General features: G+C 44.2%; 1 protein-coding gene across 4 annotated transcripts in view; it reads right to left on the reverse strand.

Annotated features, from left to right (window-relative positions):
• LAMP2 (lysosomal associated membrane protein 2) overlaps nucleotides 1-11850 on the reverse strand; it is a 29042-nt gene extending 17192 nt beyond the window's left edge. The window contains exons 1-7 of one of the 4 annotated variants that reach the window (XM_082207267.1): nucleotides 11652-11850; nucleotides 6624-6742; nucleotides 4433-4643; nucleotides 3001-3162; nucleotides 2094-2222; nucleotides 1861-2033; nucleotides 1021-1134 (exon numbers count right to left, since the gene is read on the reverse strand). In XM_082207267.1, coding sequence (XP_082063393.1) covers nucleotides 1021-1134; nucleotides 1861-2033; nucleotides 2094-2222; nucleotides 3001-3162; nucleotides 4433-4643; nucleotides 6624-6742; nucleotides 11652-11733 — 990 coding nt within the window. In that variant the 5' untranslated portion in view covers nucleotides 11734-11850. Of the gene's footprint in view, nucleotides 1-1020; nucleotides 1135-1860; nucleotides 2223-3000; nucleotides 3163-4432; nucleotides 4644-6623; nucleotides 6743-11651 lie in introns of all 4 variants that reach the window. The other 3 variants (XM_082207266.1, XM_082207264.1, XM_082207265.1) reach the window with 3 other exon arrangements.
• Nucleotides 11851-13255: the final 1405 nt, after the last annotated feature.

Here is a 13255-nt window from a genome sequence, read left to right on the forward strand (position 1 = left end):
TTAGGGCCCCAACTTAACAATAAACGGGTGGTGCTGTGGGCTAAACCACAAAGCCTAGGACTTGCCGATCAGAAGGTCGGTTCGAATCCCCGTGATGGAGTGAGCTCCCGTTGCTCAGTCCCTGCTCCTGCCAACCTAGCAGTTCGAAAGCACGTCAAAGTGCAAGTAGATAAATAGGTACCGCTCCGGCGGGAAGGTAAACAGCGTTTCTGTGTGCTCCTCTGGTTCGCCAGAAGCGGCTTAGTCATGTGTCACATGACTCGGGAGCTGTACACCGGCTCCCTTGCTCAGTAAAGCGAGATGAGCGCGCAACCTCAGAGTTGTCCGCGACTGGACCTAATGGTTAGGGGTCCCTTTACCTTTACATTAGCATTAATAAATCTCAGTTTTGACACTAGAGAAGCTTCTTCCCTCCTTAGACATCTTGAAAAAGAGATTTTCTTCAACAGCTTATCACCAAGCTGCTGAACTTCTTCCTTAAAAACTAGGAGTTGAGGGCATGTGACATAGCAAGTAAAACTTAATTGCAATGTAAGGGTGTGCTGTAGCTCAGAGGTGGAACATCTGCCTTGCATGCAAAATGTCCCAGGTTCAGACCTCAGTACCTTTAGGTAGGGCTAGGAGAGGCCCCTGTTTGAAACTCTGGAGAGCTGCTGCCAGTCAGTGTTGGCAGTGCTGAGCTAGATGGATGCAATGGTCTAACTCAGCATAAGGCAGCTTCCTATGTCAACCGTGCCTAGCAATACTGCTGAGACTTTGTCAACACACAGCAGGAGTTTTTAAAAAATAAAAGTTTGCTTTCTGGTTATCCTCCTGCACTTTCGTAAGAGGCACAAACAGGGCTCTTAACACTCATGCACCCCCTCCCAATACAATAGCAGAGTTGTTACGCTGCTCTTGCGAGAGCGACTAACAGTAAAAGGGTGATGCAATCTGAATGGAGAAGTAAGTTTTCAAGAACCTGCAATGAAGGTGAATTCATTTCCCACATATATGCACACAGAATAATGAGTTACTTACGACAGCAAAAGTTAAGACAACCACGATGTCGGTATCTGTCAGGGTGAGGACAGAAGATCTACTGCCGCAATGCCCGCTAGCTGTAGTTGTGTTTGGATTAATGTTCATAAGAGTCTTTGGGAAGAACAGTGCGATATAAATTCAATAAATAAATTTAATAAAGAAATGAAAACCCAGAGCAAACCAAAAATTAAGCCTCTCTCAACGCTTCTTTCACAAGCTTCCCCATGCCCATAAAGAATGTCAAATGCTTGTTCATAAACACTGAATAGCTTCTATACTCTGTTGTAGAACTAGCCTGACTATCCAAGCAGATCAGCACTGCTAGATTCCAAAAGAATAAAAGGGGGTGCTTATTTCCCCTTCCACCTTACAGTTTCAAGGAGAGTAACTGATCTAAACTGGTACCTTAACAAGCACCAGCTTCTCAGCCTTATGCACTTGGGCTCCCTCTGTGGGTGAGCTGTGCACTTACAATTTGCAGAACAGAATGCCATCTTCAAAGGTTTTGGGAGGTCCTATCCCAAGGCACTTTCACCTGCTAAACACACACCACAAACTGCATTCCTTTCACCAAGCATACAACTATACAAGCCAGCAGTTGCAGAGCTAAAGGTGTGGGGCGGGGAGAGGATCATCCACCTTTTGATTTATGCAACACCTTACAAGTTCTTGCATTTTCTATGGCTTTAATCTGTCTTTCTGCTGTTTTATCTGCTGCTAATGGATTTTTAAAAAATAAATAAATGCATTTGTTAGCGATTTATGTTTAAGTTTGTTAGATGCCCTGAAACCAGAGCTTATGTGCCCAATAGATAAAACATTGACTAAAATAATTACATTTGTCATGTTCAGCTGCAGCCCCATGGTTGCCAGAAGACAGATCTCGGTGTCATTTTTAACAGAGTAGGTTCCTGTGGCAGGTATCTCATCTGGTTGGCTGATGGAACGTGATGATAAAATTGTTGTGTTAGCCTCCTCTGTGGTGTCGTTGGTGATTGAGGTGGTATTGGTATTGGTATTGGTATTGGTATCGGTATCGGTATTGGTATCGGTACTGGTATTGATATTGATATTGGTATTGGTGATGGAGGTGGTATTGATGATGAAGGTGGTATTGGTGATGGAGGTGGTATCAGTGGAGCTGGTATCAGGAACAGCAGGCTCAGGGGTGACTACAGCATCTTTATCGCACACGGTCTCTGAAAAATAGAAATATATACACTAGCAGCACAGAACTAAATTCACAGACCCTCAAGAACATCAAACTGTTCACCTATTTCCAGCTATGAAGATACTAGCAAACTATGAAGACTATCAAAGGGCCAGAACTCAGTGGCAGAACACCTGCCCTGCATGCAGAAGGTTCTTGGGTTCAATCTCCAGCATCTCCTGGTACAGCTGGAAGAGGATGCTGCCTGAAATTACAGAGAGCTGCTGCCTGCCAGTGTAGACAATAGTGAGCTGATGGACCCAATGGTCTTCCTCTGTTTAAGGCAGCCTCCTATGTTCCTATAGCTTGTGCACACAAAACAGGAGACAACCAGTAAAGGCCAACTAGCAACTTTTTAAACTAGAGGACTGCCAAAGAGTAACACTCTGGAACCACAGCAACAGAACCTATTTTCTGGAAGTGAAAAGTAAATGAAAATAAAAATGCATTTCTAGAAGAAGCAACAAGCCTCAAAAAAACCTTAGCAGTCCCCACGTCAGATCTCTAAACTCAGTTAGGGCACCTGAAGCTAATCAAATACATATGCTGACTAGATAAACTGGCAAAGTTCATCAGAAGCTTTGTAAAACTGCTAGAATAGGAGCCTTTCAAACGCTGTCGGACTACAACTCCCATGAATGCAACCACTGGCCATGAAGGCTGAAGCTGATGGGAGTGGTGGTGCAACAACATCGGGAGGGCCACAGGTTCCCCAACCCCTAGGGTAGAGGGAAAAAAATGTTTGCACAAGACTATAAACTACTAACTTTGGTCACTTAGGTTGCCAGACGGAAGAAAAGCCTCGAGAACGACATTCTGGAAGTTCTGTATAACACTGCCAGATTCAACGAAGTCCACATTTTGACAAACGAAAACCGTGTCTAGATTAACTGGCTGCAAAGGATAGTTTGTAGAGGTGGTAATTAGTCCTATTAAAAAGAAAAAGAACAGATGCTTTTAAGACAACTGATATTATGAACATTAAAGCCAAGCAAGCAGGTCTTTGTGCGTCTCAGGTACATAGTTGTAATTTTGGCTACACAAAGCTCTGTGGTTAAATTGAAGGCTAACCAATATGGCATAAGCCATGGTAGGCTACAGCCTAGCTCAAGACAATAATGGTTTGAACTATAAAGCTTCCAGTTGCTGGAAGCCACAGGAGGGGGAAGAGTGGTCTTATCCTAAAACTCTGCTTGCTGGTTTGCCACAGGGAACTGTTTGGCTATGGTGAGAACTGGACTAGATGGGCCAACGGGATAGGCTGATGACCAGACCCAGCAGGCTCTTCTATCTTACTACAAAAATACGTTTTATCATGTACCAAATCCTAAATTTGTCTTACTAGAAGGCATTTAAAAGGCTTATAAACTGCCTCAGGCCAGTATACCTGAAGGAGCGTCTCCGCCCCCATCATTCTGCCCATACACTGAGGTCCAGCTCCGATGGCCTTCTGGCGGTTCCCTCGCTGCAAGAAGCCAAGTTACAGGGAACCGGGCAGAGGGCCTTCTCGGTGGTGGCACCCGCCCTGTGGAACACCCTCCCACCAGATGTCAAAGAGAACAACAGCTACCAGACTTTTAGAAGACATCTGAAGGCAGCCCTGTTTAGGGAAGCTTTTAATGTTTGATGTATTATTGTATTTTAATATTTTGTTGGAAGCTGCCCAGAGTGGCTGGGAAGGCCCAGCCAGATGTGCGGGGTATGTATAAATAAATAAATAAATAAATAAATCATCATCGTCGTCGTCATCATCCTCACCACCACCACCATCACACCTAGCAAGACCATCCTGCAGGGAGGTGGCAATTGTTGGAGGGGAGCAAGAATAGCAGTGGGCCTAGGACTAGGATCATGGAAACAGAGTGCCACTTTTGATACTTTTTAAAAAAAAATAAATCTCTGCCCTTGCCCAGATGCCACCACAGGGACTTCTGGGCCACATGGTGGAAAGGAGCAGCAATTATAGGTTGGAATCATACAAAGCTTTGGAATATAACACTTACTATGTAATATCCTCATCTATGGAACTTTCACAAATATAAAGTTGTGCAAATTTTTCAAGTAATGAATTAGTTTTGCTGTAAACTTGAATTATTCAGCCTCTGAATTTTAAAAAAGGCATTTATTTCTAAAGTGAGGAGTTCACCCTGTTAGGAGCTGCAACAACTTTTGCAGGGTAACTTGGAATGCCACCTTTACCTTTCATTTTAGCATCTGGAAACAGTGCTGTATCATTGGTGTTGTAGGTGAAGGAGATGATCCCTTGATAGGTGTCGTTTGTTTTCGTGAAGCTGATATTCCAAGAATGGCCTTCTCCAAACTCTATTGCTAGAACAGGGCCAGATATTTCGTTGTCACAACTGCTTCCGTCATACCTTACATGTTCAGGGAACGTAAGAACTGTGTTTTTCTGAAACATTTTGAAGAAAACAGACAGCAGTCACTGACCAGTACTCCCAGTATCACCGGAGGACTTTTGTCTTTTTTCTAGAAAGCGCCATCTATATACAGACATATCTTGGTTTTCAAACAGCTTAGTTCCTGAACATTTTGGCTCCCGAACATCGCAAACCCGGAACATCCTACAGGGCTTCTGTGGCTTCTGATTGGCTGCTCCTGCATGCTTTGGTTTCCGAACGTTTTGGAAGTCGAATGGACAACTGGAATGGATTCCGTTCAACTTCCAAGGTACAACTGTACTGTGCTTGAGTTTTGGAATAGAATTCAAGTTCTCCTACCTATATCCAAGACAATCCCTTTTGTTAGATTTGGTACATCCATTTAAATGCAACCCATTTACTGCACTGCTTTTAAGCCGATTTTAAAGGGATTTTTCTTCCAGGTTGTTGCCAAGAATGGTGCTGTGCAGTTGTGGGGAACCTCTGGCCAGTGAGTGCACCTACCTAGGCCCACCAGATTCCTCGCATTTGGCCTGTAGGGCATTTGGGGAGGGAAACCAGACCTATCTGCCAATTACCAAGCATCAGTGTGGAACAACTAAAGCAATCTCTTATGTCTCTTATATGAGCTCTCAGCCTGTTCTTCTGAGACTAAATGGCAGAATTTTCCCCACCCCAGCACTGGGGTAGGTAGAAATGCTGCCTTTTACAATTCATGAGCAGGTATAGGGGCTTATCTCGGAATTTGGTGCTATGATGCTTAGTGCTAGATGGGGAGATAAAATGCCTCTGCCTCTCTAGAGATCTTGTCTAAACAGGGATGCCTCTTGTCACCTCCACCCTAGCGTTGGAGTGGGGAAGGCTAAAATTATCAGTTGTGGCTGCATGTATGCATTTGTTTGCTTGCCTATGAGAAAGTGTATGTATAGGGGGGTGGGGTCTGAATGCTTGATGCAGGTGCCTGGGGGAGGTATAATGTACAAGTATTTGGGGGGAGGGAGACGTTGAAAGTTGGCCAAGCTCCAATCAAACCCTAAAGCTGTAACAAACACTACCATCAGGACTGTAGAACCCAGGTCTGCTGTACTGAGCATAGCTGTCAACGTTTCCCTTTTTTTAAGGGAAATTCCCTTATTCCGAATAGGATTCCTCGCTAGAAAAGGGAAAAGTTGACAGCTATGGTACTGAGACTGGAGAGAACCAGGCTGAAATCCTATGACCAGTTATGAAGCTCACTATATGACTTTGGGTTAGTCACCCATCACCTAAGAGAAGAGTGGGATATTAAATTTAGCAAGAAATATTTTAACACTAGTAGATATATCTTGCTCGTGCTGAAATAGCATCTTAATTAGGAATTAAAGTGCAATGCTAATATATTTTAGAATTAAGATACCCAAATAGGAACTATTCATGGAACGTACCATACTTTTCGCCCCATAGGACGCACCGGCCCATAGGATGCACCAAGTATTTTGGGGGGGAAATAAAGGGGGGGAAAATCCCCCCCAGGCGCTTGTGGGGCAGGCAGCGGGGAGAAGCGCTCTTCTCCCCACCGCCCACCTGCAGACCAGGTCCGGGGACAGCGGGAAGACACGCTGTGCCTCCCAGCTGTCCCCGGAGCTTGCGGGGCTGGTGGCTGGGAGAAGCACACGTCTCCCCGCCGTCAGCCTCCAAACCACATCGGGAGACAGCGGGATGGCGTCGTTCCACCTCCCTGCTGTCCCCCGACCTTGTGGGGCTGGCGCTGAGGCTCTCCTGAAGCCTGGAGAGCGAGAGGGGTCGGTGCGCACCGACCCCTCTCGCTTTCCAGGCTTCAGCGAAAGCCTGCATTCGCTCCATAGGACGCACACACATTTCCCCTTCATTTTTGGAGGGGAAAAAGTGTCCTATAGGGTGAAAAATACGGTACTTAATATGGAAACATATGTTTACACACACACACACACACACTAGATTTTGAAAGTTTCAATAGCAGGTTAGATACTTACATATTCATTGTGTTCAGTTTCATATGTTATAGAGAAGCTCATAATCCATTTTCCAAATAGGCATGTCTCATTGGATGCATCTTTCACTTCTACATCCACAGCATAAGCCTGGTAAACAACTAGAATATTGTTTGCTCATTAGACAATGTGTTATAATCATCTCTAGAAACTCACACTTTGCATTCAGGCTCCTTTGACAGGCTTACATTTTTACACAATAAAATGGTCCTGAATAATCCTCTGCAGCAGCACATGACAGAGGGACATTAGCAGTGGAAAGCAAGCTGTCTTTCAGAGGAACACCATCAATGATCTTACTGGTGGAACTCCAAAATGCTTCTGTGGGACCTTAGTGCTTTTGGGTAGCATTTTGTGTGAGCCACTTCTTTAGAGACACAGAGCCTCTTGTGCTAGCAGAAAGGGAAAACTGGGTTTCAAAAGCAGACAGACTGAAATTAGCGGACCTAGATTAGTCATGTTCATTTTCAATGGGTCTACTCTGTGTAGGACTAACACTGGATACATTACATTTGCACTTGCAGCATTACAAAGCAGAACCCATTTCTACGGTTTGCATTCGTCCGTCTGTCCCTTTCATTTGTCCATTCTTTATTCACTAATGATGTGCAGATATAATTAGAAGGAAAGGGGAGCAAGGAGGGATGTGGTCATTTAAGGGGCGGGAGATATGAAGTGTTTTTTCACCTTGCCCAAAAGAGGCTTCCAAAGAGCTTTAGAGCACTCCCAGCTGTTAACCTCAATGCTTGCTTATATACAGCAGTGAGTAGATGGTCCTTTACTCCAGGAGAATGAGTAGGAGAAGGGATTAAAGAAGCCTTCTTGGGAGAAAGTAGCTCAAGTACCTAAAGAGTGAGTGAGTGTAGGGCAAGAACCATAGATACAAGGGGATTTTGTTGGAAGCCCAATGCAAAGACCTAGGTTCACTCACCTATCCCAATCACCTATCCAAAAAGGCAACACATTAGGGTTCACCATTTAAGTGAACTTAGAAGTATTCATTCTGTTTTCCTGCCAACTACAGGGCAGCCTGAGAAGTCTTATTAACTACATTAAGCTTGCAAAATAATATTACCTGCTAAAACCATTATTATAAGGCATGATAACATGCCCATCAACTTTAAATAAAAACACATTTCCTATCTAATCCCTGCCAAGGCACACCATACATTCTTGTTAATTGTTACAGAACAGGAAGTGTAGGTTAGTGTTATGAAATATGTGTCAAGGGATGGCTGCTTGTCTGAAGCTGTCTACCAGATATCTGGACATGGTGATATTTAAACAAAGGACTGAATCACCACATTTAAAACAAAGCACACCTGCAGGCAGTATTTATATCAAGCGTTTTTAAAGGTAACTAAAGTGGAAGAAACAGTTCTTCTGCAGCTTTCCCCATTCCAACAGCCTTCAGATACTGCTGGACTCTGATTCCCATCAGCCCCAGCCAGCATGGGCCATGGTCAGGAATGATGGGAGCTGTAGTGCAAAACATCTGGAGGTCACCAGGTTGAGAAGTCTGTTGTAGAAGCACAAATTTCAATTTTACAACCATTTGTTCCCAAGCACGCTTTCTCTCCTCCCCTTTTCCAGCTGCCAACACCCACATCAAAAATTTTTCTGGAAGAATGATCACTACATTTGTAATACCCACTGTTATTCTTTCCATGGCTACAAGCTTAGCATTTGTAACTCTGACTTGCAACTGTGACTTCCTTCTGCTGATGGAAGACACAGAGTATGCCAGATCTTTAGGGCAGAGTAATGACACTACAGTACATGATCTTTTAAAGAAGGCGATAGGTAGGCTTTTTCAGCTGGTCATCTGAAGAGGGGCCATTTGTCATTGAAACTGTTTCTCTGTGCTATGAGTTTAACTTTCTGGTAAGGGGTCTCCAAAGAAACCAGCTTTCTCTTCTGCTTAAGAGTAAACCACAAAGTGAGTGACGCATGAGAGTATGTTTGATTCTGGATCTTTACAGTGAGTAAACCTTAGTCCTGTTTCCACATGTCTTGGGAGCCTGGGAATGACTGGGGACTTTGGTTCACCAAATGCAAGAGCATCAGAATAGAACCCCAAGGTTCTTCTGAAGTCACTTTATTTAGAATCATAGAATCATAGAGTTGGAAGAGACCACAAGGGCCATCGAGTCCAACCCCCTGCCAAGCAGGAAACACCATCAGAGCACTCCTGACATATGGTTGTCAAGCCTCTGCTTAAAGACCTCCAAAGAAGGAGACTCCACCACACTCCTTGGCAGCAAATTCCACTGTCGAACAGCTCTTACTGTCAGGAAGTCACCAGACCCTTATATATAGTGGGGGGTGGGGTTTCAGGAGGGTAGTAGGAGAGCCTGCAATAAATCCAGATGCCAAATTTGCTGCCACATACACCCAGACAACACCATCACTGGACCCAACAACATCAAACAAACCATCTTAGCCCTATTTAATTGCTCATCTTCTAACATTGTGTATGCCATCTAACTCTTTTGTAAGAGATCTTGACTGATAAAACATTGCTGCAACATACTCAAGCCATGTTTAATTCATATGTAGGTATGGGAAAGCTTCACGCTTCGCTTCTTAATTCAGGACATGTTGCTGCCTTAAGCCAAATTAGAACAATGGTCCATCCATCACAGTAGTTGTCTTTTCTGGCAACAGCTCTTCAGATTCTTTCTCAAGAGCCTTTAAACTGGATTTGTGAGGAATCTCTGTGCATACATTGCAGATGCTCTAACCACCAAGCTATGACCCCCGAAGACTATGTCCTGCTCTTAGCAGACAGCAATGCCTTAGTGCCATGTCAAGTGTTTAAAGAACATCTGCACATATAACAAAACATTGTTTTCTGCACTCTCATTAAGGTAGTAAAGTGCAATACCCCCACTTTTTTTGTTTACCATTTGAGAGGAGCACTTTATGGGCCCATCTCAAAATCCAGGTAATCATGCTTTTAACTGGGCAAGCTATGGACAGTTCAGTTATTCACCGCCTGAGTAACATTTAATCATGTTTACTGGAGAGCAAGTTCCAAATTCAGCAAGGCTTACTTCTTGGGGGCAAGAATGCTTAGGACTACAATCTTAACATTTCAGAGTTAGCTTTGCTGCCCTGTCATTATTTGAAAAGAAAAGAAATGCTTATCTTTAGTTTTTCTTCAGTGCTTTCAAGAGTATGCTTTAGAAGTTATAATTCCAAGGTTTCTATTTTTTAATTAACTGGAGCTACCTCTGGAGCCTTACTTGCCTGAGAAGCAGGTTAGAATTTTCAAAGGGCTAGGAAGATATAAATATGTCAGCCTATTTTCTAAATGGCTCCTTACCTGACCTTTACTTTTCAGATATTCCTCTGCCCCATGCTACAGCCCCTCCCAATCCTGAATACACCCCAACTTTTTGACTGAAGGCACAGTTCACTCCTGATCCCAAAGTTCACTTTTAGCAGGGAGGAGCAGCAGTTACCCAATTTCCTGCATTTCTGCACACTCCACTGTGCTGAGCACATCTCCCACAGGAAAGAGGCAAGTCTCAATCTAGGCAGAGGATGCAATAACTGATTTTGATGAACATCCATACAAATCAAATGACTGAATACCCTCCCAATAGAGAGATGGAAGAAGGCAACTGACAACTGAATCACTCAGCTGCCCTCAAGGTAGAGGCACACCAGCAGAGTTCTCCTGGGAGACATACTGTACAACACAGGCCATCTCCTTCCCTGGAGTAGCCAGTGTTGATGTGCACCTCAGCATCACTAGCAGCAGTGGTCCATTCCTGTTCAATATAGTGCATGGATAGACCAAACCCCACATCCCCAATAATGAACAACTGGGGGAAGCAAGTAAGCCTGGAACACCCACTCAAGCAGGGGTGTAGCAGGTGAGTCTCCCCTGAAGACAGCCCATTCTTCTTGATCTGCTACATTCAGCAGCTGAATATCCAGGATGCACTAGTCGCAGAGAGGAAGGCTGGACAGCTGAGATAGCCCAGGAGGTAGAACATGAAGATCTTAACTCATCTACGCAGCTGCAAATAAAATGTGTTGAAAGTGCAATATACAAATGTGATACTACATGGCAAGAGCAAGCTATGCAGAAAAAACAAAACTCCCTGCTTAATGTTTGTATTTTTGTATTTTGACTTTGTATTTTTCTGTTTTTGTAATTTTTTTTGAATTTTCTCACTGATAAATTTAATAAAATATTAATAAAAAAACAAGAGCAAGCTATGCAAAATTCAATGTATTTTTCAAAAAATTTATTATTATTATTATTTAAAAAAAGCATCTTCACAGAGTTTTTTTAATATGTGTGTAGACTCCACCTGAGATTCAAGCCCCATGTTGGGCAAAAGATTCTAGCACTACAGGAGGTTGGACTAGATTACTTTCATGGTCCCTCCCAACTCTACAATTCTATGATTAAGTCATTGCTTCCTGCACTGAAAGGGGTTGGACTAGATGACCCCTGTGGCCCCTTCCAATTCTACAATTCCGTGATTAAGATTCATGAAGGGGGCCAACAGGCACCCTCCCAGCTTGAGGCTTGCAAGTCATTTCAAGAGCTTCTGTTCTCCAACAGCTCAAAAAACCTAGATGCTACTTCTATCAACACAGTATTATTATTATTATTATTATTATTATTATTATTATTATTATTATTATTATTACTATTACTACGACGGACACAACACAATGGCGACGGACACAAAGCAGTCTGGTGACTCACACAGAAGCCCAACAGGCACCCTCCCAGCTTCAGTCTGGGTTCTCTGCGGTGCAGTGTGTGTGCGTCTGGTTGTAAACACCAGAAGGCTGGTGGTTCGAAACCACCCCGGGGCACCTGTGGGCGGGATTCCCGCATATTGCAAGGGGGTTGGACTAGATGACCCTTGGGGTCACTTCCAGCTCTTTTTTTGGCGGGGTGCGTTGTCTATCCAATCCCACTGCCCCTCCCCCCCCCCGCAGCCGTTTCAGCCCCGCTTTCCTCCCAGAGCCGGCGCTCACCTGATCCTTCGAGCAAGGAGAGGACGAGGGCGCAGAAGAGAGCGCGCGGGAGGCGACCGGCAGCTGAGCGCTGCGTCTCCATGCCGGCGGCGGAGAAGCGGCTTCCTCGGAGCCGGAAGAAACGAGCGGGCAGGCGCAGGTGGCGACGGCGACCTCAATGCCAGTCACCTGAGTAGAACGAGCGAACGGGGCGAGGGAGGGAGGAGGAGGAGGAGTCGCTGGGCGTGGCCTCGCGGCGGCAGCCAATCACGGCGCCGACCCCGCCCCGCCACCGTCTTTGTGGTTCACAGCCTCAGCCGCTTCTCCGGCAACCAGCAAGGGAGGGTGACGTTGGGCTGCGCGTGATTGTTTACAGGCTGTCATCCTCTTCTCTTCCTCACTGTTGCTGTTAAGAGTGTCTTTGTTTATTAAACTCCTCCTGACGGGATTCTGGGCGGCTAACTGATTAAAAAAAAGAACCGCTAACGGTTCTTAATAGAATTAAGACAGTATATACGGATATAAAATCTGTTTAAAACGTACAAATAATTACAATAAAACTAGCCCATTCATTAAGCCCTGTACCAAGCCCGCCCTATCTCCTCTTCCACGTTGTTAAAAGCTTTGTTGAGGGGCTATAAAGGGGAAGGGGAAGCGCTACAAAAATAGTAAGACACAGAGATCGGTTTTGTTTTAAATGATAAAGCAACAACACGCACTCTTAGTTGTTACCGCTTACCTGTATTTTACACTGGAAGCGCCTGGGAGCAGGGACCTTTTCCTCATAGGTTAGGCAAAAGAAATATTATAGGCATATTAAATACACCTAACCTCTCATTATTTTATTTAATAAAATCTGTATATCACTTGATTGTAGTAAAACCAAGTGGTTTGCAAGATATACTAAAAAGTATACACAAAAAACCCCAGTTAAAAACAAACATGATCTTTTAAAAAATAATAGCACGAGAGATTAAAGCGCATCAAGATCTACATATGAGTTGTAGACAAAAAGAGACAAGGTGTGTATGTATGTGCACTCTCTCTCCCTCTCTCTCTCTCCCTGTGTGTGTGTGTGTGTGTGTTTAATCACACTATCTGTGCTAAGTGGCTTACCAAAGGCCAGAACACCTGTCATTCAGAGCTGTTTTGTGAATTTCCAGAAGGTTAGCTGTGCTTATTGCAACAGAAACAACAGTCTTCAGACATATTAAAAACCAAAAAGTTTATTAAGGATGCATCCAGCACCGGATTTAAGGTGGTGCCCTCCTCACAGGGCACCAAGCCAAAGGGATGCAAAATGGTGACAATACAGTATTGAGAATATCCATTTTAAAAGGAACTGCGCCAAAATGAATTATTGTGAAAATAAGAAATAATTAACAAGCGCATGCCAGATTTTGTCCTTACTCAGGGCATCATATTACCAAAGTCCTCCCCTGGGGGAATGAGATGCATAAGGGTTCGCTCAGGGACAATCTTGATGGGTGGGTGGCACGAGGAGTTATCCGAGTCTGAAAACCTGTATTCATACCTGCATTCAATTCCGTGTGTGTATGTGTCTAAAGAAATCTGCTGGATCAGGCCAAAGGCCTATCTAGGCCAGCATTCTAGTCTCTCAGTGG

This window comes from Podarcis vaucheri (genome assembly GCF_965113315.1).
Source record: "Podarcis vaucheri genome assembly, chromosome: Z".
NCBI lineage: Eukaryota > Metazoa > Chordata > Lepidosauria > Squamata > Lacertidae > Podarcis > Podarcis vaucheri.